At 45.4% G+C, this 26,441-nt stretch overlaps 2 protein-coding genes and 1 long non-coding RNA gene across 5 annotated transcripts in view; all 3 read right to left on the bottom strand.

The window, feature by feature from the left end:
* gpc5a (glypican 5a) overlaps positions 1 to 12,966 on the bottom strand; it is a 70,463-nt gene extending 57,497 nt beyond the window's left edge. Inside the window, exons 1-2 of one of the 2 annotated variants that reach the window (XM_057020402.1) lie at positions 12,596 to 12,966; positions 10,777 to 10,938 (exon numbers count right to left, since the gene is read on the bottom strand). In XM_057020402.1, the coding sequence (XP_056876382.1) occupies positions 10,777 to 10,938; positions 12,596 to 12,746 (313 nt within the window). In that variant the 5' untranslated portion in view covers positions 12,747 to 12,966. The remainder of the gene's footprint in view (positions 1 to 10,776; positions 10,939 to 12,595) is intronic. The other variant, XM_057020393.1, reaches the window with a different exon arrangement.
* A 479-nt stretch (positions 12,967 to 13,445) lies between these two features.
* On the bottom strand, positions 13,446 to 16,204 carry LOC130518071 (uncharacterized). Its single transcript, XR_008947925.1, has 2 exons — positions 15,857 to 16,204; positions 13,446 to 14,489 (listed from the first exon to the last, which is right to left on the bottom strand). It is a non-coding gene; the product is annotated as an uncharacterized LOC130518071 (long non-coding RNA).
* A 4,202-nt stretch (positions 16,205 to 20,406) lies between these two features.
* On the bottom strand, positions 20,407 to 25,791 carry LOC130521758 (ephrin-B2a-like). 2 transcript variants are annotated; one of them, XM_057025512.1, is made up of 5 exons: positions 25,571 to 25,791; positions 24,724 to 25,007; positions 23,387 to 23,479; positions 21,776 to 21,877; positions 20,407 to 21,081 (listed from the first exon to the last, which is right to left on the bottom strand). In XM_057025512.1, exons 1-5 carry the CDS (start codon positions 25,675 to 25,677, stop codon positions 20,696 to 20,698), a joined length of 972 nt encoding a protein of 323 aa, XP_056881492.1. In that variant the 5' UTR covers positions 25,678 to 25,791; the 3' UTR covers positions 20,407 to 20,695. The 2 variants fall into 2 exon arrangements, with proteins under 2 accessions (XP_056881492.1, XP_056881493.1); XM_057025513.1 differs by lacking the exon at positions 23,387 to 23,479.
* Between the last annotated feature and the right edge of the window lie 650 nt (positions 25,792 to 26,441).

Genomic DNA, 26,441 nt, shown 5'->3' with positions numbered 1-26,441 from the left:
TCATTTCTGACTGCGGGAAGAAAGTCAGTGTGACAGAAACCACTCAGGCTGCAGCTGAGTGGTTTCTTACAGCGTTACTGAGCGTCTGGTCTACTTTAATTAAGTAGCAGCACGATACGCGTGTGTGTGTGTGTGTGTGTGTGTGTGTGTGTGTGTGTGTGTGTGTGTGTGTGTGTGTGTGTGTGTGTGTGTGTGACAAAGATAATTGCTGCAAACTGAAATTATTACCAAATTTTACACAGGAAAGAAACAGTAGAGCATAATAACGCTCAGCTTGGTACAAAAAACACTCGATGTCCTGCAGCTGAATATAATGAGGACAAGAAACAAAAAAAAATGGAGACACAGATAATGAAACAACTTGAGCTGGGAAATTCCTTGAAATCAAATTGATAAAATAAGGATATGTTATTATTTCCGATGAATTCTGCCTATTTTGTAAATAAAATCTGGGTCTTTTCCCTGCTAAAGCGCATTCTTTTTAGTTAAAATGTGCAAGATGGAGAACTCAAAGCATGAATGGTGGATTTCAACCATTTAGTGAAAATAAGGAGCTGCTAGAAACACACTGCATGTGACACATGAGCAATGTTTAATTGGACTATAATGCAGATCAATAAGCTATTACATGCCAATGACAGCACTCGTTTGCTTGGATTTCTCACACAGCTGCGAACGTCTCCGTGTCTAAAAGGTTTTTGGATTTGATCCCCCCCTTTTTCCTTCCATTTTCCCGTAATTGCTGCGTTTCTCGTTTTCTTTAATGTAGGATGATCTTGTTAGCTGTGACAGACGACCCAGCGATGGGGTAGGCTTGAGGTCAGGGCCTATGGCAGCTGGCACGGAAGCAGGAGAGGATTCCCAGATGTGTTTCTGGCTGGACAAATGACAGATCAGACATTTGGTGCAGATGTGCAGTTTTAAAAAAATTCCGTTTGATTTTCTTTTAATCCAAAGTAAAACAAACAGAATGAGGAGGATGTCAAGCAGGTCTGTCCCCACTAGAGGGAGACATTCTTCACGCTAACATCTCACCCCTCAGACCTTGGAGCAATCTTTTCCTTCAAAAAAAAAATAAAAAACATCAAAACCTTTTTGCCACACAGACCACTTTGTATAATAATCGTTCATAAACGTAATGTGGCAGTTTTGCACAATATCCCATATTCATTTTTATGTTCAGATACACTCGACCTTTTAAATTTACCAATTTGATTCATTCATGGTGTCAAATAAACCCTCCCGAATACGTGAATTCAAACTGACTGGTTTCCAAATCATAATTCATGATTCACCGCTATCAAAAAAAGAGCCGCAGTTTCGAACCACCTGCTGAGAGACATAAAACAGGGTGATTTCTGTGTCTTTTTATGTTCATCGAGCAAGGAGGGGAGAAAAATCAGTCAATTAGATGAGAAGTCAGATGAATCTCTGTGGTTTAATTACCTTTTTAAACAGACAACACCCACAGAACAAACAGGAGCACGGCGCAGGCGCTAATGGAAAGGAGCGTGACAGCGTAGGCCGTGACCAGACCACTTCAACGGCCCTCGCTGAGCTCCCGGCTACGGAGCGATGAAATGCCACCGTTTGACCTCAGCAAAGATGGTTTTCATTAATGTGATTCAGGCTCTCTGAATAGCTGTAACCACAACAGAAGAGCCTGGTGACATGCGATAGGCTGCAGAAAAGGCCATTCTCTGTGTGAGCCGGTGACGCTGCGGGTTCGACTCATCCAGGAGAAAAGGAGACACAATGGAAGCCAGCGACCTGCAGCGATGCTCAGAGAGTAAAGTCAACACAGGACTATGTCCACATTAAAGGACGAAAAAGAACCCACCTGTGTTCCTGCGTTTCAGGTCTATTGTCGGTGATTTTTGCGTATTTGTGCCAAGGTCGAAACAAAAAAAAAAAGGCGGACGGGACTGTAAGATGAGATCTTTTTGAAAAAACAACTTATATTTCAGGGGCAGTGTGGTGGGGTAGCCATAACAAGAAGGTTCTTGGTTTGAGTCATGTCCAGGCATGGGACTGTTTTTGTATGTTCTCTCTGTTCTTTCTGGGCACTCTGGCTTCCTCCCATGCTCCAAAACGTTGCTCAATAGGTATATAGGAGACTCTGAATTACCCCTCAGTGTGAGTGCGAATGGTGTGTGTGTGTTAAGGGTCTTTATCTTGCTAAAAATACAGCTATATTATGGTCGCTTGTGACAGTTTTTGAAGTTACTTAAACCTGTGGTGTGAAATCAACCTGCCTGTGATGTCTGCGTGAGGTGAACACACACGTTTAAGCTGCTTCTTGTTCGAGAATTTAGGAAACTTATCCTGTTTTGCTGCGCTGGTGTATCAGATTGTCAAAGGTGGAGTAGGAATGAATACAAACGATGGCCCAAACAGATGCAGGAATGAGTCAGTGTCGCTGAAAACAAGAACCCACGCGCGCACAGGAGCCGGTGGGCCGCCTCGCACCATCAGGAGATCTGAAGAAAGCCCACGTTATTGTGCGAAGGGGCTCGGCGCCTGATCTGATCTGCAAACAAGCCACCAGCCCTCTCACCTACGCGCGTGTGTGTGTTTGTGTGTTCAGGCAGGTGCCAGCACGTTTGCATGAGGGAGAGCATAAATGCACGTAGAGGGAACGACATCGCAGGGTTCTCCGACACTCCAGTTTAGATCCTTTCGGCGACGTGGGCCGACCCCCTGATGGCAGAGAGACGGAGACAGAGAAAGACTTCTGGTTCCCAGAGGATGCTGGGATTTCCCATGGAGCTCCAGCCCTTATCTCTGTGCACTTCCTCATGCACATCAATAAATACTCCTGATGGCGCGCAGGTGTTTAGCCAGAACAAATTTACCGCCTCAGTCAGAAATCTGACAACACCCACCTGAGGACATTTTGCCCTCCATCCATCTCTCTGCCCAGGCCTGCACCCGCTTTTTCACTCCCCCTTTCCCCATCCCTATCTCTCCCTCCTGCTGCTTGCTCTTTCCTCCAGAAGGCTTAAAAGTCAATATTTGTGGATCTGTTGCAGCTCTTGAACACTTCAAAGAGCATAGAGTCTGGCTGTGAACGCAGCCTTTAATGCACCACTCAGGGAAAGATGCAGAGAGGTCAGTAATGTGGGGCACAGGCGCTTTTTGTGCAGAAGTATGCAGACATACGTGCTGTGTGGAGGGTATTTAGAGTAAATGAGGGCATTTTGCAGCTCTTTATATTTAAAACAGAGCTTCTGGTGTTAATTTACGATGGTGGTTCAAGGTTTAGGATGAGGTCGGGCATTTAAATCTAGCGGTCGGGATGGTAGGAGCCTGCGGAGTTCCGCAAAGGAGAGTCAAACACGCTAGTCCGGCAGGTCAAGTTTAGGACGCGCCGACTCATAAAGATGTCAGGAAGCACGCAGAAACTCAGCAGGCGAGCGCTCGGCCACTTTTAGGTGATGGGAGGAAAATAATGTTATCACAATAAAGCTTTCATTAAGCCGTCAAAGGCGGGTCTGTGCGAGGCTGTTGGGAGTTTCCTGCGGCTGGTCTGAAGCCAGCGAAAGAGCCAACAGGACGACTGTCATTAGCCTGAACAGCAGAACACTCATAAATGTGATGAATGAATGGTCCTGATTTATAAAGTGAAGCCTCTTTCAGCATTTACACACACACGCAAAGCTTGTTTTCATAAGGATTTGTAGGGATTAAGAAAACTGTAACGCAGTAAATATTAAATCATAGCATTTTTAAGCTAAGGTCACCATAAAAGGTCAACGTTGCTTCTTATTGTTAATAACAAACATACCCAATCAAGATACTGTAGATAGATTCTGAAATTAACATGGCCAACATCAATATTTCTGTAAATATCTTACTTTAAAATGTTAAAAAAAGGGTGTTATAAAACCATGTCTGTTTAAATGACATTTATTGTAAGTCCACTAGTCTTTTTGAGTCCTGTTTTTCTTGAACCGGTTTCCTCCTGATCCAGAATGGGAGCAACGGCAGCATTATTTTACATTAGTTTACAGCGTGGTTGTGCAAAGATGAGCAAGACTCTCCAATTGTTTCGGTAATCCTGGGAAAATCAAAGAGGCCAGTCTGGATCCAACAGCCGTACTGGAGCAGCACCAGTAAAAGGGTGTTTTTTTTTAAAAACTTCTGCCGAGTCACTACTGCTCCGAGCGAGGCAATTTTGTCATTACAACAGCCATGTCGGACAGGATGAGGAAACGGGAGAAGAGTGGGGGGCTGTGTGTGTTGCCATGTTTGGGATTTCAGTGCCCAGATGATTACATGCTAATCCCTGGAGACTCCTTCCCTACCCAGGAAATACTTCCTTCTTTCAGAGTGACAGAAGAGATTCTTCTTCCCTCAATTACCAGAACTGAGAGTTTAACTTCAGAACCCTGCTGGAGTCTCCTTTGCCATTTAGATATCTGATTTCTTTAAAGCTTCCCTCACAAGAAAAGGCTCCAGCATGGCCTTAAAGCAACCCGTCGCCACTCCTCTGAATCAAAGAGATGGTTTGTCAGCATCCGCTCGGTTTTAGCAGTACAGTGTGAAGAGTTGCACATTTCTCAGCTCCATTACACAAACATCACAGTGGAACACCAAGTCCACGCAGCCCAACGTCACATCGCGCCCTAAATAATAAATAAAAAATGTAAAAATCAGCAGTGTAAATCTGTTTCAAAGATAAAGTTCCTGTTTAACAGCATGCTGCATCATCTCATTTGAAAATTGGCCCTAAGACAACAGCCAGCGGTCATAAATCTCCATTTCAAACGCGCACACGGGAGACAAACAGTGTAAAGTGCTGACTGGTTTGAAGAGTGCATGTATCAGTGTGTGTGTGTGTGGTTGTGTGTGTGTGCGTTCTTGTACTGCCACTGAGTATCAAAATCTGCATTCTTCTAGCAGTGAGGACATTTTGGCTGGGCCTCAAAACTTCAAGGGGCTGTTAGAGGGTTAAGACATTGTTTTAAGGTTGAGGTTAGAATTGGGTTTGGGTAAAGAACTAGGTAGTGATTTATGCATATGAAAGTCCTCACAAAGATAGAAGTACAAAGACGTGTGTGTGGGTGTGTGTGTGGGTGTTCACACTGGTGTGCATCGCAGTGGTTCTAAACCCAACACACAGCATATAAGTCAGCAGTTAGTGGTGGAGGGCCTCTCATGGAAAGCTTCACAAGGATGGTGGCTGTTAAACCTTATTTCTGTGATCATGACACTGTGGAGAGACACACTTGAGACTTGGATGGACCCACGCCAACCTCTGCCGTCATGTGTCAGCGAGATAACGGAGTTGGTAAAGTAATGGTGGGATTTGGGGGCGCGGCCGGATTAATCTAAACCAGGAAAACAATACCCCTTTAACGCACAAAAGCAGGAACCAGGAAAGTTGTTTCTTTGCGTCAGCCACAACTCCTGGCTTGTTGCGTGGCAATGACTCCGGGTAATCCCTCTCCCCTCTAAATCCTCAACTTCTGACTCCGAGTGCTGAGAGTCTGGCATCCTCTCAACCTTTTTTTTCCCCTCCGCTCCTCATTCTTCTTCTCCTTTACATTCTTTCTCCCTCTCTGTCCTCCCCTGGATCAACTGTCCAGCCTCGAATCACAAAGCCGGGCCTGAATTCTGCGGGAAACTCAAAGAGGCCCCCGTACACACACACACACACCACACACACACACACACACACACACACACACACTTGTAGAAGTGACAACAAAGAAGCCGCAGCCGTGGAGCCGGTGGACAGGGCTGATAAATGACGCTCAAAAGAGCAGTAAGCTGGTTAGGAATGATTTTAGGCCAATAGAGAGAGGACAACATTTAAATATTGATACTAATCCAGCTAAAAGTCAGCACCTCGGGTCACTGTTTAGCACACATTTATTTTCGTTCTACATTTCATAGCGGGAACAGCCAGTTTAGCTGAGCACTTTTCTCAAATCACGTTCTCTTAAAAGTGGCCTCGACTGTGAAACAAGGAATGTTTCCTTTCAAGCAAAAAGAACTTCCAAAAGCCCCTAAAAAAAAAAAAAAAAAAGTTACATAGTTTCTCCGACTGACATGAGCAGCCAATTCGTGACCGACCTCAAAAGTTTACCAGAAAAGAACGCCGCTGCAGCACAATGGCCTCGGTATGAACAACGTACTGGTTAGGGCGGACAGAGGAATTCTTGGTGGAGAAGTTTGAATGGGACGGTTGGATGTGGGTAGGGTAGGCTGGTGCGGCCTGTTTTTAGAAAAAAAAGGGCCGGAGCCAAGCAGCCTGGTTGGATTAAAGAATCGGACAGTTTAGGCAGAACATCCCAAGCGTTCCGTCTCAACCCAGGATGAATTTGCTGTGGGACGGCGTGCTTGTACTAATTTGGCGGTTAGTAGTTGAACAGAACATGAAAGAGTCAGAGAACAAAATCAAACATGACAGGACTGTCAAAAGAAAACCACAAACCCAAACAGTCGCCTACTTAGCGGGATACTTAATGCAGGGAAGTGTTGCTCTAAGCTCAGGACTCTGCTGGCCAACAGTGAGGCGTCTTTTTCCTCACAGTTACAGCGTACGAACACAGGTTACGCTAAAAGGATCCTATTATGAGAGGGACTGAAGGGTGACGTGTCCTGGTAAACCGGCATCGGTGCTTTCAAAGTGCATTTCCAGAGGCGTGACTGATCTTAGATTTGTCTGAGCCATTTGACTCCCTGACAAAACAGTAGCTCACAACCAGACGCTGAATGAATTTCAAAAAAAATAAAATAAAAAGAAAGGCTGCCCATGTCTGTACGTCTGTGTCACATGTTGTGTAAAACTGCTGTTTTCCCAAAGACTGGAAACCAAAATCAGCAATGTCGGGAAAGAAGACCACAAACTGCCGAGCCTCAAGCACCACCGGAGCTTCATACCACAGATATTCAAGCAAGAGTGGCATTATATAAACACCATCTGCTCTGGGAGTGCTCGAACAGCCACGTTAAATTCAAGGATGGAGCAAAATTAAGCGTTAAAACACATTTTTGTAGCGTGAATAGCGAGAGGGCAAAAATACGAAGATATCAAAACGAAGCATCTGCGCTGACAGCAGAGTGAGACGTCTGTCTCCGGACGAACATCGTCAACAGCTAACTCAACCTTCATCACGGTGAATTATCCCAGCTTTTCTGACCAGGTCACCAGTCCACTACAAGACACACACTCTCAGGTAACAGACATGGTTTTAACTGAAAACTGGAGAAAACCCAGACAGACACTGGGGAGGAACCTTCTTGTGCTGACACAAAAATATGCCTGCCGAGTACCCTTTCATTCTAAAAATGCTATTTTTACATTTGATTGGCTCATTTCGCCTCCATGCCCAAATATCTGTGCGATGCTCTGGTGGCTGCATCAGCCTGTGTTGAAAACTACTGCCAAGTTTTCACTGTCAGCCTTTACATACTGTAGAAATGCAAAGCACTTCGCCAACTAGTGGCCTGGCATAGAAACTACAGCGGTTTCAAGGTTCCCATGTAAACAGTGCTTGTTTTCAAAGCGTTTCCCTCTGTAGCATCTTTGCCCTTATGATGTGAGGGGGCACTTTAGCTGCCTAGTTGGTACAGCTAAATAAATGTGGAGCAAACGTTTATACAGCGTCACAAGACATGAGAGGTGCCACTGAAAACCTGCAGGAGACTCATTAATAATCCGGGAACTTTCTCATCCTTACATCCCAGATGGATTTCAGCCGTAAGTAAGTGGGCAGCGAGTCCGATTGATGTGCCCACTGTTCATAGAGCAGAGTCGGTGCGCATCTTCTCAGTGGCTGCATATAAAAGCCGAATTTTCTATGCATGAAATGAATTCCTGAAGGATCTTTTAACATCATCACAGCACAAGAGGATGGACGCTGGAGTTTTCTTCTTCACAAACCCTCTCAGGCATCTTAACAGCTGATTAAAGTGGGTCCTGTTGCTGACTGTTATTTAACCACGGCCTCACAGGGCGCTCTGGGATTGCACAGGCTGGTTGCTATGGATGTGAGACAACCTGTGCGGGTGAAAAAAAGAGAACCCCCTCCCCTGCCTGGAGCCGTGCACAGCGGGCTGCATATTTGTGCGCTGTGCCGACGACGTGCAGAGACCCCACAGCCGGTGAATGAAAACATGGAGCCCTCAGAGACTCACGGACCCACTGAAGGTATGAGAGGATAGAAAGACACTGTTCTGGAAAACTGCCAGTTTCTGCGATTAGCTGGGTCATGATTCGTACATTTTTACCCCCCCTCCAGCTCTTCCAGTGATCCAAAAGAAGAGCGAGATAAAATGGAGCAAATCTGCCTTCACAAGATGAAATGAGTTTAAAGTCTAACGCTTCCTTGGAGGAGTGATCTCATTTTTTCCTGGGGGTTTAAGATGTTTGTCCACCTACGTACCTCTATTTTGCTCCCTTGAGCTGCTTCACGTTGAGACATCTAATTGAAGGTCTCGCACAAAACAAACGAGCGTATTACATTGCCCCCTTTTGACTCATCTGGCCCGCTTGTAGTGCTTGTCCACTCTGTTGACTTGACTCAAATTACAATGTTGGCTGACAGACTTTTGAAGACCCAGAGGTTGTTTTTCAGCCTGGCGCGGCCCACCTACCTCATTACAGTGAGGTACAACAACAAAATTGTGACATCCAAATGTTTGGTGATATGCAAACTCTTTTAGTGCCAACCACAGCACCTTGAACACACCAACAGGAACAGCAATAGTCCCTCTTCCCCTGTTCTGGTAGTAGGAAACAGCCAGTGTCTTTTGTCCCTCCGTGCTTCCCATACTTATGGTGCTTCCCAGTGTGACAAAGGCTCTTAAAACCGCTACACAATTCCACATGGGTGGCTCTTTCTGTGTGTGTGTGTGTGTGTGTGTGTGTGTGTGTGTGTGTGTGTGTGTGTGGTGTGTGTGTGTGTGTGTGTGTGTGTGTGTGTGCAAAAGAGAGATGGAGTCAAAATGTCTGCACAAAGAAACCCTTTTGACCAGCATCAGCCTTCATAAAGAACGCTGCATTTTCAGATATTTACTACGGAAGTGTGTCGTCAAAGGTTCCGTTTGAAGCTGTTTGAATGACCGGTTTGGCCCAAACCTCCAAGGCAGAAGAGGATGTTCACCCTCTTTTGGTAACAGGTGAAAGCCAACAGGTCTGCGTATGTAAGTGCTAATTGTAGATCTGCGTTTATTGCAAATGCGAGGTAAAAAAAATCTGTCGATTTGAAGTTGCTGCGCACTTTTGAGAACTCTTGTTTCTCTTCCATATTCTCCATTTACGGAGCAACGCAAGAGAACTGTAGCTCACAGCGCAGGGTTTAAAGAGGAGAAGACAAAGGGGAAGAGTTTTAATGCGACACAGTCATCAGACTTAGAGAATATTCAATAACCTGTCAGCACTCAGTACATTTAGACTCCCGTGCATAAAATACAGGTTAAACAAAGGGTAGAAGATGCAGGAAAATCGAAAAATCCCATGTAGCTGCAGGTATCTTGATGATGTAGTTCAAAAAAATCAATAAAAACAGCTCCAGGAGCATAATTTATGGCTTTATATATGATGCACCACAGTTACAGTGTTGTTGTGTGACCCTTAAATTGCTGAGCGTCTGTTGCTGGAAGCTGGAAGCCGCCGCCGTGTTTGCTGACTGATGCTGTTGAAGAGTGTTTGTGTTGGCACAGGCGAGCAGCAGCCGCCGCGCCAAGGATACAAACGCGAGAGCGTCGCTCATTCGGGGACTTTTTAAACCAGATCTTCCTGATATGTTTTTTTTTTTTACATTCCTAAAACCACCAGGAAGTAACTTTGGGATAAGGTTATTTCCCGCTGGGGGGAAAAGGTTGATTTATTATAATGATATTCAGGTGGCCAGACTATGATTTAGCTGCGGTGACCAGACGTCCTCATATGCCTGGACTTTCCTCTGTTTCAGGTCTCAAAACGTGTCCTCCGGGATTTTATTCAACTAGAGCCTCAAACGTGTTTACAACTCATTTCCGTTGCATTTCTCTGCGTCGCCCTCCCCTCCTTCGCTGAAGGATCCTCATTTTCCCTGATTTAGCGTACTTATCTTGGTTTACAAAACTGTCCTTAGCAACACCTGCCTTCCTTTAAGTCTCTGCTCTTACCTACAAATACTAACCGGTCAATCAGAGGCACTGTCTCCAGTAAAAAGCATTGAGAATAGATTTAACCAGGTTTTTCACCCAGCTGTGGGCTGCGTTACCTAAATATTGACAGAAATGCCTGTTATCTTAGCTTAAGTTAAAGCTTTGCCTCTGCAAACCGCAGCAAAATCACTGTGATCGTGTGACAAATCATAACTTTGGGAGGTGGACAACAAGCCGGAGACGCTGTTAAAGTAAACCGGCGTGATGACGCGGCTCCATAATCACTGTGTTTGTCACCCGTTCCAAGGGCTAGCTGCACATCAACCGCGAAATCTGGGAGAAATTAAAGTGGGAACGCAGGTTCCCGGCACCAACATCTGATACGTATACGTGCGCTTTCACAGCAAACGGCCTAGATACGCCATTTATTGTTATTTTAGTACTTTTTCTGTATTGTACACCACGGGCTACCGCTGTAACATGCAATTTCCCCGATGTGGGATCAATAAAGTCTTTTATCCTTATCCTTATCCTAGATGATCACCAGATCAGAGCGTGGCTCTCCTTGCCCCCATGTGTGGCCTCGCCGCAGGCCTCAAAGATAGCGCCACAACAAGCCCCGATAGCGCCTGGCAGCAGGAAGGCAGGCAAACGCCTACAGCGGCTGCTTACCTTGGAGTGCGGCGACATTGCGCGAGATGAGGAACTTTAGGCTGGAGCTGGACGTCTGGAGAAGGTTCTGGATGTCCCTCCTGGCCGCCAGCTGGTATTTCTCCTCCATCTTTTTGGTGCAGCACGTCAGGTGTTTGGACGCACACACCTGGAGGTCGGACTCTGACAGTCATTGACATCAAATGTTATCAATCGCGGTGAATTTGTCCACTTAAAACAGTTCATAAAAGTCACTCAAACAGTTGTAGCGTGTTTCCCCCAGCCCCCCTCTGCCCTCATCCAACAGCTGAAGCCTTCCCGCCCTGTACCCCCTGACTGGTTAATGTATCTTTTCTGATCGGACATGAGTCTCCAAGAGGAAGGTGATTTATTTTTTTAAGTTTTCAAAGTGGCATGGTTGTGAGCACAAGCGCTCAATGGGAGCAAATCTGAGCAGTCTGCCTGTACTCAGGACAATCCAGACATCTTCAACATGACCTAAACCCTGGAGAAAGAAACCCCACGCCGACAGAGCAACACAGGACCGGAGCCAGAGACATTATCAGCTCCCTGCGTGAGCGCCGAGCAGAGCAGGTGATGGCACATCGGCAGGAATTCAAAGTCCGAGATAAGAGGACTTAAAAGGGCAGCGCAGTTCTGACTGAAACCAAAAGCTTTCCAAGCGTCTTCTGACCCTGAACAAACTGTACCTCCTGGATTCCTGACACGTCTGGAGGTTATTTCTTTAAATGAAGGGTTCTCGACCCGTTCACCTCTGGAATCGCTGACCTATAACACGCAGCGTCACCCCACAAGACTCGGCAAGTCCTTCCAACTGCCACGGAGGTCAGCAGAGGGGCGGGTGTAAACAAAGGTTTGGGATGGGGAATTACACAAAATCTGACCGAAGCCATCTGAGAAGGACCCCGCAGAAGCCACGTGCCGGTGACAGGAGCTGCGACTGCCGTACGACGGCTATTTAGAGAGTTAGGTGCAATTTGAGGGTTTTCTGACACTTAAATTGGTTTTCCTCGCAGCAGGGGTTGGGGGGGTTTATAGAGGTATTTTGTGGCAGCATTTAGCTTTACTCCCATACAAAAAGAGCAACAGGAGCAAGAATCCAAAATTTCCTCTTAAACCCCATGAAGCACCATGAGGGATTACATTTTGGGGTGACGTTTGGAAACTTAAGTGTGGTTTGCCTAACTTTACACAAATAATTCCCGTTAATCCCTGAAAGCCACTTATCTGCATTAGTCCGCTGGATGGAGCAGAGTTTGGCTGTTATTTATTTTTTTACTTTTCTTTAAATCTCCCCAGAACTTGCCAGTGGATTAAGGCAGCATATTTCCCAGAGAGGTAAACAGGAATGTGGGCTGTTGACTCAGAAACTGTTCCCAAAGATCACGTTTCTGCACGAACCTGCTGATCCTTAACTCGTGCGCGAATGTTTAAACCCAACACGTTAACCTGCAGCATAAACACACACGGTTTCCATGGATACCCCGAATCAAAGCCACATAAAGGTTATCATTTCATCCGTTCCACGCTGCGCTCTTCTGCAGCCTGTATCATTATCATAAGTGCGCACATGCCTCTCAAATGAGTTTAAAGAGGCGTGTGTTTTTAAAAGTACAGGGGATGCTTCAAAAAGCCTTTAAATGACAGGCCAACAGCTTCTGGGCGATTTTGGGGTGGGGGGGGGGGGGGGGTAGAGATTGCGCAAAGCGACTTATTTCTTTTTAGAATCAGCGTTGGTTCTAGTTAAGCAATAAACGTGTCTAAAAGAGTCCAACTATCTGCAGCAGGAATAAGACACACATCTCTGTATACTCCGTACCTGCTCTGGGGCTGACGGGCAATGATTGACCCGCTCCGATTTGCGTGAGTTGGAAAAGTTTGCGCACTTCGTCGCATTTGTTCGGGCTTCCCGAGCCCGAACCCGGGCGGCACAACAGGAAGAAAAAGTAAGTAATCCACAGCAGAGGCATCTCGGAGACGGCGGCTTCCAAACACGCGCGATCGGGGAAAGTTGACCGGTAGTGCGCTCAGGTGAGCCCGGGCGACCTTCAGCGGTTTGTGCGCGTTTCCTTAAGTGAAAATGATCCAGGAGTCATTCGAGTACACGCACGCCGACACGCACGTTGACACGCAAGAGGCTGCAGAGTGACTGTCAGAGAACGGCATGTTGGCCCAGTTGATTGGACCGAGTGTTACAGAGGCGGAACCGGAGCGTTACCTGCACCGCTGCCGGAGACGCTGCCGCCGAGAAGAGCGGGGGCGCCACCTGGCGGACGGCTCTCGAAGTGCGGTAGTTAACTTTTTAATGTAAAAAAATACCGGTATACATAAATATAAACAGAGATTAAGCCTTTACGGTTTGATATGACAGTCACTAGAAAATGCTTAAGTCCTGAGAAGGCCTAAAATTATGCAAAAACGGATTTTAATAGAATTTAAATCTCTGAAATTTAACTGTTGATTAACTTGTAAGGGGACGAAATGATCAGTGTCTATTAATGTTTACAGAACTTTACCAAGTCAAGATATCTTGCAAGCCCGAAGTTAAACCTAGCTTTATTTTTAGTTGTTTTTGCCATTTATGGACCTTAAAATATAAAATGACCAACTAGCTCATAATATATTCTACGGAGAGAATTAAACTCAAAATGAATAAAAATGTGCACAAATAAGTGTGTAAAACAATACTTTAATGGCTTAAAATCATTACAATAACACAGCGAAGGGATCGCCATCAACAATATGTGCATATTTCACTTGAGTATTGTGCATCTTCATCTCCTCATTCCTACACAGGCCGGGACAAGTGCAATACCTTCCAGTGCACAGCATTGCTACTGATCCCCACCTGCACGGGAAGGGACATCCGATCGCCACAGCAGCTCCGACACTTCACGCGTAGCAACGCTCCAGTCCTCCGACAGCGCGCAGCTCATCTCTTGGTCAGTTTTGCATGGATTTGCACAGCGCGGTAACAAAGCTGGATGCAAACCAGCAAAACTGACCAAACGACGATTGAACTAAAGAGTCCGAGACCACTCGCAGCACCCGAGCCTCAGAGATGGAGTTAGTTAGAAATACTTCAAGTGCTCACATTGCAGTAGATAGGAAACACTACCTGCACTATAAGCACTTTAGTATTGCTGAAACCGTCACTGGGTGAGAAATGGGCAGCGCTCCTGGGGTAAACCGGGTTACAGGCAGCGTGCATTCAGGATATTGATGTGACACCCCCAAAAACCACAAAAAAAAAATCTTACCAGGTGGAGAGCAAGCAGGCCACCATCAGTTTTGCATAGATTTGCACAACTCCTCTATTCTTGTAGTGCAACTATGCAAAACTAGCAGAGAACTGCAAGATATTTGAGCCAAATTAGATAATTTTGAAAAATGGTCTGGTGGTGCATATCACAGCCCCTTATGCCAGAAGGAGCACTTAGGGCAGTAGGTGCTAGTCTATTTCACTATCTGCACTAGATGCACCTTAGCACAAAGACGGAACGCCACATAGCCGATAGGATCCGCGCCTCCGCTCACCAGTGTCAAGAGTACTGCTGTAAGTGCCTCCATTGCAGTAGGTGTCACATAGAACTACCTGCACTGTAAGCACTTTGGCAATAAACAGACCAGTTACAATTCTGCCCCCCTCCAGGGGCAGGACGCCGGCAGATGTTCTGGGCAGGTGTTCTGGTCCTGCTCATCATATGATGGACCTGTGAACAAGCAAGGGGCTTTATTAGGGCAGGTAATTAGCATTGTAGGGCAACAACAAGTTCATTAAAAACTCGGCCTAGCGATTAACTAGTCTCGTTCCGCGGGAACGGCCTCCCCCTCGTGGATTACTCGCTAATTACACTAGTTTGGGGTTTTGGTCCGCGCGCTGTTGTGATTTATGGCACGAGGTCACCGAAAACATGAATGAGCGGCGGCTGCTCGTGGGCCCGCGCTCCCCGCGACACGGCAGCGCGTGCGCACGGGCGGCTGTTGTTTACCCCTCCCCCACCGCCGTTAACATGGCGCCTCGAAGTGCGCCAACCTTAGCATAAATAACTTTAAAAACAATCCAGTCGGGCGCCAGCGTGCGATCGCACGCCGCGGTCACCCGCGGTGCGAGTTCTCTCAACAAAATGTGACGGGTTGCGGTTGTGAACTTTTAAGAAAACAAGGCAACAGTCCGTGGCAAGCGCTCGCACAAGGGCTAGCAGCAGACGGCAGCTGCATTGGTTTTAGGCAGGTAGCTTTAGCCGCTGCGTGCTGGTGTTAGCTAAGTAAAACATGGCAAAATGTGTTGTGGCTACAACAGACCACCAGCTCCCACAGGGGGTAGTACCGCAGTTCAGGCTGCTTTTTGGAAGAAAGAGGCACCTCCGCTGCGCGTGGTTCGCAAACCAATAAATTTAAGTTTCGCTAAGCTACGGCTAACTAGCCATTAGCCCACAACAAACGAGAAAATGTCATGGGATTTAACGCAAGGGCTATTCATTATGTAGTATATATTGTATTTATTACCCTACACCTATCGTGGAAACAAAGGGACTTTCCGTTTGCCTTTAAATTGCCAATAACCCTACTTAGCCTTAGCGGCTAGGCTAAAGTGGCTAAGCTAAAACGCGCGGCCTACAGCTGCCCCATGTGCTGCTGCTTTGTTCTGGGAGGCACTTTAACTCACACACCACTGCACTCGCGAGCGAGCGATAAATTAACCGCGATCCCGAGTTTATTTGAAGGCATCCGATTCAGCCGATGGTACAAAGTCGGCACTTGATAGCGAGGGGCCAAATATTTCCAACTAGTTGTATAAGCGCAGCTAGAAAGGCTCCGGACAGCTTTTCAAATCTCCCTCATTCCCTCAATGGTGGAGCAGAGGGGGCTGCCATGCGCCTCACGTTACACTGTTTTCATCGCAAGCACATCGTTTTTGCGTCCGCGTTCGGATCTACCCGCACCGAAGACGACGCCCGCAGCCGTAAAAGAGGCGCAAACGCACGGTTCCCGCTGCCGCCGGGCCGAGCGAAGCCGAGAAAAGAACCAAAACAAGCGGAGTCCCTCGCCGATAAACATGCGCTCGGCAGACACTCACCAGCCGAAATCCACCATCTTCGCTCACTTGCTCGGGCTGCCGTGTAGTCTCCTACCGACAAAAGAGAGAAATAAATACACAACTAATCCCAAAACTTAACTGCTAGAAGACGAAACCGAGGCGAAAAGTGGGCTCCGGGTGGCCGTTTGGCAGCCTCCGCGCGTCGGTGGAGATGATTGCGGGGTTGGGAAAGTGGCGCGAAGGCGACCAGTTTGTAACCATGTGGGTGAATGAAGGGCGGCTCCCACTGAACGTAAATATCTAGCTACAACCCCCAACTCTCCTATTAGCATAGGCTACACAAACTACGGGACTTCCGATTCCCATCTCCAACCAGCCTCTGGGGAAGCAGGGGGAGCCTCCTCCGATCCTTTTCTTTCCACCGTAATTGAGGCTCATGCAGAAGGAAGAGCACAAATTCGGGCGTAGGGAGCAGCCAGCCTGCCTAAAGTCTGTAGAATATCCGGTGAAGTTTGCTGCCATGTTCCCCGACCCTGGTTTTGCAGGGAGGAATAAAGCAGCGATTTCTATTAGGAGTTGGAAGGTTTAATCGATTTATGCTGGCGCTGTCAAACCTGTTGCTGCTCCAAGAAGCGTGTTTTTCTATTGTTTGTTCTTGGTTTGTTTTCCACTATATGAACATTAGAGAAAAATAAAACAGGCTGATTATAGTCAAGTTTATTTACATCGTGTTGCGATAGTAAAACATCTTTCGTAGCTGTTTTTATTCTAAAAGAACTTAGATAGATTTTTTTTAAATGAATTGCCTGTTAATCAGGAATTTTTATCAGATTTGCTCAGAACTATAAATGTTTCTAAAGGTTTTCTAAATAGAAATGACAGAAACCTCAGTGCATATTTGCATTAAAGCTTTAATGAAAATAAAAAGTCAATTAGATTTAGTGTAAATTTGTAAAGGACCTTAACCCAAAAAAGTGCAACATAAAATATATGGAACCAAATCAGTGATTAAAAAAAAAAAGCAAATGTGATATATAAGGAAAATATAAAACTCAGTTTGCACAGGTTTTGGGTTCATGTTATAATTTCGACTTACAATTTTCGGTTATAATTCTTTGATTTCCCTTTTAATCAACTTTGCCAGCTCCAAATAAATAAATAAGTTTCTAATCTGAACATTTTATGCTTACACATATCTCAAATTAATTACAAAAACTATTTTAAAACTATTTTTTCATCACAAAAAATCTTTCTATCAAAACGCAGCTCAAAATTTGGGCCCTGAAAGCTGTATTAAGCCATTGAAAACCAACTTAATTCATTTGTTTTTCTGCAAAGAAACATTTAAAATACCTTTGAGCATCTTAGTAAACACTGAAATTCAAAAACTAGCAAAGCATTTTAAGAAAACTTGATTAGGTTTTGTTTAAGAAATGTATAACCTTTAAACCTTGACAGTCACTTTATTTTAAGGAAAACTTGCATAATTCTTTGATAAAGAATAAATTAATAATTTGATATTAGCTCAACAAGAACAAGAAGAGGACGGCTGTAATTTTTTCTGTCTGCCCTCAACAGAATCTTTTATTTCCTTTAAAAATAGCTCCTAATAGATACAAATTCCCTTGGCCCTTTTTTGTGCTTTATCTTCTAAGTAATTTCTTTTTTTTAGTCTATTTAATTCCATAATGAATAACCAGGAATGAGTTTTCTAATAAATCAGCGGTGTTTTCAACAATGAAAGTTGCAGTTCATTATAACTGATTAGCTGATTAATTCACATTTCCCCTCTTAAAATTCTACCAATACTGAAGAAATAATGTAAATCAGAGGTGTGTAATTGCCTTTATCGGCGACGGACACATGTTTGCTGTTAAACCTTGGGTGTGTGTTGCTCCGGGCCAGATGTGCTGAGGCTGAAGGCCCAGTCCTCTGTGGTCCTCCACATCTGGCTGCTCGCCTGTTGCAAACATGCTGCAGCAGACCTGTGAGTACAGTGTGAGAGCTGGCCAGCAGAGGGAAGCAGCAAACTGGATACTGTAACCATATGATCCGCTGACGAGGCCCCTCTTGCGGAAGCAAGGCTGGAGTTTCCTCATCACCACAGTTTCTGTTCCTTAAAACAGACAAAGAGAGAGAGAGCTTTATGTAACCTGCGAGTTTCAGATGGGGACTATACCGCCCTGATATCAGTCAGTGTTTGAATGCTGGCGTTCGCTCCCTGTTTTGGTTTGGTTTTTAATTTCTCCATCCATTTTGCGGCGTGATGCGTTTCCCCCTGTAGCTGATGAGTGACTCCCAAAGGTTTTATCCACCAGTACCAGAATATCTGTTGTTCTCCACTCCTGTGGGCTCACTGTGGGAGTGGAAGCACTCAGTCATGACCCCCAACCCCCCACACAAAGCCAAAGGATTGGGCCAGTTCCCCTTGCATATGGAAGCTTGCTGGGGGGTGGGTGAGTGGATACGGGGAGGGTGTGGACTTCACGTCGTCCCATGGGGTCAGATAAAAGCCCGCGATTCTTATTTAGAAGCCCCCCCCCCCCCCCCCCCCTTCCTCTCTCGGACAAGCTCTGTGCTCTCAGAGCAAATGCTGATCAAAGATCTGCTATCGGGACAGGTGCAAACATCATCTCAGGGAGCCATGTTCTCCATGTTTGAGATGGGAAAAGGCAAATAAAAACCAAGTGGACTCTGGGCGGATGCTGTTTATATTTCAGGAGTCCTCAGGTAAAAGCGATAAAAGAGAGATAGATAAGAGATAAAAGAGGCTGCACGTGTGAAACAGAAGCCTGCACTTTAAATCCAAAGCATCCCCTCAGATGTAGAACAACTTTCTTTCTTTCTTTCTTTCTTCTTCTTTCTTTCTTCTTCTTTCTTTCTTTCTTTCTTTCTTTCTTTCTTTCTCTTTCTATCTCCATTAAAATGGCCTGCCATGTCCATGCCCCTCCCACTACTGGGGCCATGAGCCCTGGGGTCTCTGTTTTTGTCCTTCCTATAGGAGCCTGGCCACCATTGTGTCCGCGTGACCCAGGGGTCAACCGAACTCACCTCGCCTGACCATGGCCCATTCATCTGTGAAGCTCCGCATTGTACGGAAAACATCTCGAAAGGACAAGGTTCACTCTGAACGAGGGGGTGGAAAGCCGGGCACATGCACGCAGGCGGCAGCCGCTCTCAGCAGCGTTTCAGAGTTACAAATTAATTTGTGCTGCAGAGTTTTGTACCCTAAAAAGCATGAATGGATGGTCGAGAACAGCACGATGAGAAGAACAATCCTAGAAGGAACCCAGCAAGTGGTTCCAACGAGCCCAGCTGTAAAGGCCTATTAAAACAAGATGGATATGAGCAGAAGAAACCAAAAATATCTTGAAGTGTTGCGTATTTCCCATTTCTAAGTCGGTTCTTGGAGATTGGAAGCTGCGCAAGGCCACGCTTTCCTTCCCAAACATGTTCTATTTTCATTTTACTTGTGTGCATTCACCAAAGACTCCCACCGGTTCCTCTCCTTGCTTCCATAGGCAGATCCGTCCCCTTTGGAGAGGGAGCTCACGGAAGCTGACAGGTTGAAAATGTGCGGCATGATGTGGCTGAAAGAGCATGAAACATGTCTCCTCACGGACGCAGTGCACGGCGCCACGGGAGAAGCGGTCACATGACGACATGGAGCAACAGAGTTTCATTACTGGCATCGTTCCAGGCAGGTTGTTGGACTTTAGTGAGGGCAAGTAACACCTTTCTCTTTAAATCCCAGTCAGGGTTAGTCGGTTTACATTCAAGGCTTCAGAGGTTTGACTTGTAAAACACACGTTTGTCCATCCGTCCTCATCACGGCAGACATGGTGAAACGTTCATCACGATTCTGTTCGCTGCAGAGCAACAGTCAGCATCCCATGAGCGCCATTAAGTAACGCACAGTCACGCTTCTCTGAGCTGCATCAACACCCCCCCCCAAAAAAAAATCTGTAATTTTATAAGTAAAGCTAAAAGTGCCCAGATTTCATCCACCAGTTTTGAACTTTAATATCTACTCTCAGCCTCTCCCAGCTTGTTGTTGTGCACTTTACACTCAAACACTGACATCAATCCGATCTACGTCAGAGTTTTTGTTCTCTAAATGCAAAAAAAAAAAAAACCCCGCACATCTGCAAATATTTGTAAAAGCGCAGAGTACATCCTGATCCAGAAAACGAAATCAAGCTCAGACTTCTCAGATCTTCTGTGACGAGACAAATGTGGTTAGTTTGGGGGGGGTGGGGGGTTGAACACGATGCAACAAAGTTTCTGTCCCGACAGGTGTTCCTGCAGCACAAGAGTCAGTAAACATGTTATTATAAAGCTCTGGCTACACGCAAATCTGCTTCCAAACTTTACTTTTTTCATTGATTCCCGGTGTTGCCCGTCCGTCCCTTTCATCCCAGACTTGGACACTTGGAGAGGAGTCGAAAGAGAGATGCCCGGAAACATCAGATTATACCTGCTGAGCTGCTCCATGTGTCCAACACGGCCCCGTGTTGTTCGACACCATTCAAAATGTGGGGTTTCGTTTTCGAGAAACGATCTTACTGATACACTGAAAAGAGCCGTGACAGAATCCAATGATTTATTTTATAATAAAAGTGCAAATTGACATCCGTATTTAGCTTCTGAAAACATCAAACATCACTTTTATTTCCTCTAAAGAATCAAAGTAGCAGCTTACAATGAAATAAAATGGCCACACACATTTGCGGGATGATCCGATCCATCTTGTGCCCTAAGGGTGATTCTCATGAGGCTTCAGATAAACCACAAACAAACATTGGAAGCATCTGACTGTGACGGAGATCTTCCGCTCCACCTGAAGCCCGAGGTCTTCTGACGTTTGATCAGCAAACATTAGACTTTGTAGTAAACGTTGGTGGGGGTCTGCGGTGCTATTTCTTGAACTATGTAAACCGGGGGCCCGTAGTCACAGCTGACGCGCTCGTAATGGCGGCAGATCATGCTGTCGGAAGCCCGCAGAGGGAAGACAACATCGCTGCGGTCTGAGCCGTTGTTGTCGCTGCTGATGCTGTCCCGCTTGGGCGCAGCCAGAGTGTTGAGGGAAATAGGAGCAGACTGCTGGGTTTCTGGGACACAGTGACGCCTGTGGTACCTCCAGAGCGCCACCGCCACGACTACGATGACCAAAAGCAGGACCACGCAGCCGGAGATGACCCACACCAACGTGCCCGACACGGGGCCCTCGGTGCCGCCCGGATGTCCTGCTCCTAAGCCCCTATCTGTCACAGGAAACAAAAGATCAAAGTTAGAAAACCATAGAGTGAAGAACATGGAGTTTCTGGCTTAGTTGAGCCTTTGGTACATGGAGAACCTCAGTTAGGAGAAGACCTTCTGTGGCCCTGCACAGGCCACTTCTCAAGCCAGTCGAACCTGCAAGGTTGAACACTTATCTCCCCCTTGTGGCAGTAAAACTAATTACACAAACACAAAATTAAAGATAAATCATTGACCACTTAAAGTCAATCGTAAACTTCCATAATATATCTAACACGAAAAAGCAGTTCAATATGACAGTACCTAACTGCATCATCATCGGAGCAGATTTCTGGAGGAAGAACCGTACTGAAGAACCGACTGTTAATGATCTTAAACAGCTGTCTGCAGCTGTCCAACACTCATGGTCCCTGGTGTCCCACTACAGCCTAACGCTGGTGCCATTTAATGTAAACACAGCGTTGATAATCGAGTCTGAATGAGACGGAGGCACATTTTCAAATTATAACGTTACTCTGAGAAGCTGCATTGATATACTGCTTCCTCTTTAGAAGCCCTGAAATTCCAATATACCACTTTTTTGTTAACACAAATGCTCCAGACTTATAATCTATAATTTCTCAATAGAAAAACATACTTCACTTAGCAGTGTAAGGATAGCGCACCCTTTATGTCTACATTTTTCTTCTCTAGTTTTACCTTTTAGATCCTTTTCTTTCGCAGAAGGGTCCTTTGACTTGGTTCTTGTGGGTGGGAATCTGGTGGGGGACTCCTGCAGAGTTGAAAGTGGATCTGAAGGGCCTGAAATTTAGAGCAGTATGAATTATTAGCTGTAGCAGTGTAGCATGTAGTGGTGTTACAATCATTCCTGAGGAGAAGGGAGGACAAGATGTGTGATTAACACACAAAACACAGAGGGAGAGATGGATGGAAATGAAGCATTTTTTGACTTTTTAGCAAAAAATGTTGCGTAGCACACAATCGTTTTATAGAAATTGTTCAAGAGCCTTTAAAAAAAGAAAACAAACACCCTGATCTGATATTTCAAACTTCTATGTGAAGTTTTTTACTGCACCTACTTTCACTGCAGTTTATTTGTAATTTTCCTTGACGTACAGGATCCTTAAATGCCCCACATCTCTGCTTTGTCAATCCACTTATGTATAACACTAATTCATAATATGATATACATGATTTATCATTATCAATAAAGTTCAGAAAATATTAATATATTGTTATTATCTAATCTAAAGATAAAATAAGAATAATCCTTTTTTTCTGTCACCACACACACAAGAATGTACACATTTGTAAGACAATTTTCAAGCCTTCCCGTCAGCAGACTGTTCATTCCCCCTTATCTTTTCAAAAATCATCTCTGAGAGCTGCTAATTTAATCCCAGGGACTAAATTCCACATATGTACATTCAAACACAAGCCTGAGAACTGAAACGAGTCTGGGGTTGACTGACGTGCGTCGTAAAGCACGTAGCATTACAGCTGAATCTGGGTGGTGGCTGTTGCTGTCCACGGGGCTTGTTTACTTCTGTGGTGTTTGTGTTTGTGAGTGCGGCAGAAATCAGCCGCATCCTTTCAGCCATGATGGCTGGATAGAACACACAAGATGCTGAGTTTTTCATCTCTAACTCTCTAAACTTCCTGAATAATTTATGGGAATAACACTTCACATTTCTGAGGTCAAAAATTTATATTTAGGGGGCTTTTGCTGATTTAACTTTAAAGTTTTATGCGGCATCTCTTTAATTTTTCTGCAGCTCTACAGCACATGTGATCCAACGCATGCATAAAGAAGGTTTTGTACGCTTCCCGATTAAAATGGACGTTAACATCATCCTAACATCACATCCATAGTTTAATTTTTCTAAAAAAAAAAAATGTTTATGTGTTTGTGTTGCCGGGGTCATTTACTCTTGGGGTATTTAGTCAGCAAATATTTGAAAATCGACCTCATTAAATTTTAAAGCGCGTTAGAAGAGAAATGATAAACAAAGCAGGATAGATTTTTCTGATAGAAGCACAGCAGGAAAGAGCATCGACAGCAGCCAGGCTGGAAAATCGCATGCAAGATAAAGCAGATGTTCTTAAGCTGCCGGCGGGGCAGAATTAGGGATTTGTGATCATTCGGAGCCAGAATATGATTAGGATTACAGTGTTTGACCACTTAATTCCAGAGCTAGGGTGAGATTATTACACCGTGCTGATAACAATCTGAATGAACGTGACCGGGCTGTGCTGTTCCGCAGGCTGCGCGTCATTCAACGGGTCGGCACGCAAACACAAAGCACTCACTCTGACCGACTCTCAGCACCAGCTTCATCGATTTGGTCCTACACGCGCCTCCTTTAGTGTTGTCCAGGCCTTGGAGGAAGCCTGTGGAAGTGGCTGATGCACACACACACACACACACACACACACACACACACACACACACACACACACACACACACACACACACAGCTCTATTATGAAGCCTTTGCATAAAAATGTATCCACTTGCCTAATGTTGCATCACATGTAAGAGAAGGATAACGCATATAGGGTGGACTCTAATGCCGAACGCGGTTTTAACGCGAAAATAGGCCTTTTTGTTGCTCGTTTTGTGCCAGAGCAGAAACCATAGGAGACAATCGAAAGCGGCAAATCCTCGTGAAGTTGCCAGGACCCAGTAGGGTATGGAGGGAGGGGGAGGGGGGGGTCTAAACCATGATGCATCCTGCCAGGAGTCACATCAGGGACTCACCACACAACAGTGGATATCCTCTATAAACGCAATTTTCAGACGTGGTTAATAGATGATGTTGGGAAATTACAATTAAATGTGAATACGGAGAAATGGGTGGTGGAGCAACTCAGTGCCCACATTCAGTGCCACTGGCGCTTTCCAGTCAGCCGCATGCACACACACAAAACATCTCTCTTAACTGACAACATTCACTGAAATGGTTCATCCTCCCGTCCTTTATCTGAACCTTAGCCATCACAACTCATCATAACTCTGGACCTGACCCGTACCCTAATATGCCACAAATAACAACCAATTATTTAACATCAAAAACAAGCATTACACTGACACTCGAGCACACACACAAACACATACACACACACACTTGTGAGCACCATTTAGGTCAGATAACAGCATCTCGCAGACCACAAGTCATGTCGCCGTGAAAGCTCCCGTCAAATCTGCCGGATGCTGTAAAAGCCTTGTGTGATTTGGGGCGTGTAAGCCGTTAGCGTCACACTGGCCTGCTAACGCCAAGTGTGCCGTCAGAGCGCGCCGACATGGATGAGGCTACATGGTCAGACTTGGTCTCTATCTCATGCATCACTTGCCACTAAGATGCTTTTCTAAGTGACAGCCGCCCCAAAACTGGGCCACATTCCCCCCTTTTTCTTTTGACTCTCATGCACACTGACAAATTCAGGAGGATTCGATGACGACGGCGGCTTCCTCTTCGTCCCTAGAGGGCAAAAGAAATCAGGAGCCATGGCGATTCAGACGCTGGGTCCACCTGTAGGAAGCAGCAACACCTGTCTGTGATGCTGCACTGTGACAGGCGGCGGTTCCGCCTTCACGCGGAGGCCACCACGGGGAACGAGAGGGGGATTTACAGACTGGCACTCACAGGTAATATAATAGTCCCTCCCTCTGTGGAACTCCAGACCCCACAGGTTGGGACTGAACTCCTGGAACTTGAGCGTGTACTTCACGTCCTGGTGGGGTTTGTTGCAGTTCAGCAGGAGCATGTCCGTCTTGTCCACGGTGCAGCTCTCCATCTGACTCTTGGAGACCATGTAGACTCGGTGGTACTCCTCCTTAGTCCCGGGGGAACCGTCCGAGCGGGGACACACGATGTCCACCTTGTCTCCAATCTGAGGGTACAGTACCAGACCCTGGTCTGGATTAAATCTGCAATTAAATGAAAGATGAGAGGGTGAAAATGAAGCGGGACTCACTTCATTTCCTGTTTGAAATCAACGAACAAGCAAAGAGGAAATTACATTAAATCTTCCCGCTTACATCAGCTAATTAATAATTATATTCTGAGAATTATCCTATTATTGAATTGACAGACCATAAACTGACCACTTGAGCATGTTTGTTTTGTTTGGAGAAATGGTCAAAACGGGGAAAATCACAATTTTAATGACTACTTGATTGATTTGTTCTAATCGCTTTGGGATTGTAATTATTTTATATGGGAAATTTGTTGGCTTTTCTGAGTTTTTGTCACAGGAAATTATTTTTTTCTTATCTCAACTTTGTGGTTCGGTTTTTTATTGGTTATTTTCACAGATAGTCATTGAGAACACCTGCCAGATGCGTTATTAAACTGGAAAAATGTCACTTTGCTTTCTGATTTTCCTCATATCCAAATGTATTATTTATGATTTGCGGTTCAATCACCAATGTCACCTAAAAAGGACAGAGCAGCAGCAGTAAGTTGGTCTGGATCCACCGGATCTACTCACTTGGTGTTGGAGCTGCTCCAGTGGATGGACTCCAGCGTGGCGGCCAGACACGAGCCAATGCTGGCCAGCAGGACCGTGGCACCGCAACTCCACGCCATTCTCCCCATCCCGAGGCAAAAAAAGCAAAGATCGCAGCTCCCCCTCCGGCTCCAGGATCATAAAACCGAGTGGAAACGCCTGGGACGCGGTCGCCTCTGCGTGTCTCCAGGTGCGCGTAACGGACACATTCCTGGACGGACGATCTTCTCTCTCCAGCTGCAGGAAATGTTCCACATTATGCGTATCTGACTAGAGATACATTTCTATGACCGAATGTGTGGATTGAGATGTGTTGTGGAGTAGTTTCAGTCATCAGCTGACTAACTGACCGCCCACAACAACACGCTCATGCGTAAATGGACCGAGGCTGTTTTGGCACGTTTCCGATGCTGCTCTTTAAGATAAGCTGCTGCCACGTTTAAATCAGATTACTCGGAAATTGCTCAATAACTCAATAAAGACAGATTTAAAAAAACAAAGTCCCAGTTTTTGATAAATTACTAAAGACAACTAATGTCAAGAAGTGGACTCATTTGTATTTGCCAGAATTTCTCGTAAAACCGAGTGAAATGTATTTGGTTGGTTAAATAAAGAAGTAAAAATTGAGGAGTATAAGTGGTAAGTGGTTTAAAAGGAATAATATCTGACAGAAGGACCTTGACCAACAACTGAAAACTGAGTAGGCGAAATGAGGAATCTTTAATTCAACATTATCGTCGTGCCCAAAGTTAATTCATCTCATCCCTTTATTCTTACACATTCAACCAAATGCAAGATGACAAATTCCCAAATCCATGTTAAAAGTGCCTGATTTTATCATCCAAGTTCTGAA

Source organism: Takifugu flavidus, chromosome 2, assembly GCF_003711565.1.
Source record: "Takifugu flavidus isolate HTHZ2018 chromosome 2, ASM371156v2, whole genome shotgun sequence".
In the NCBI taxonomy this organism is placed as follows: Eukaryota; Metazoa; Chordata; class Actinopteri; order Tetraodontiformes; family Tetraodontidae; genus Takifugu; species Takifugu flavidus.
Note: the sequence above shows the minus strand (reverse complement) of the source record. Positions and strands in the feature narration are given on the sequence as shown.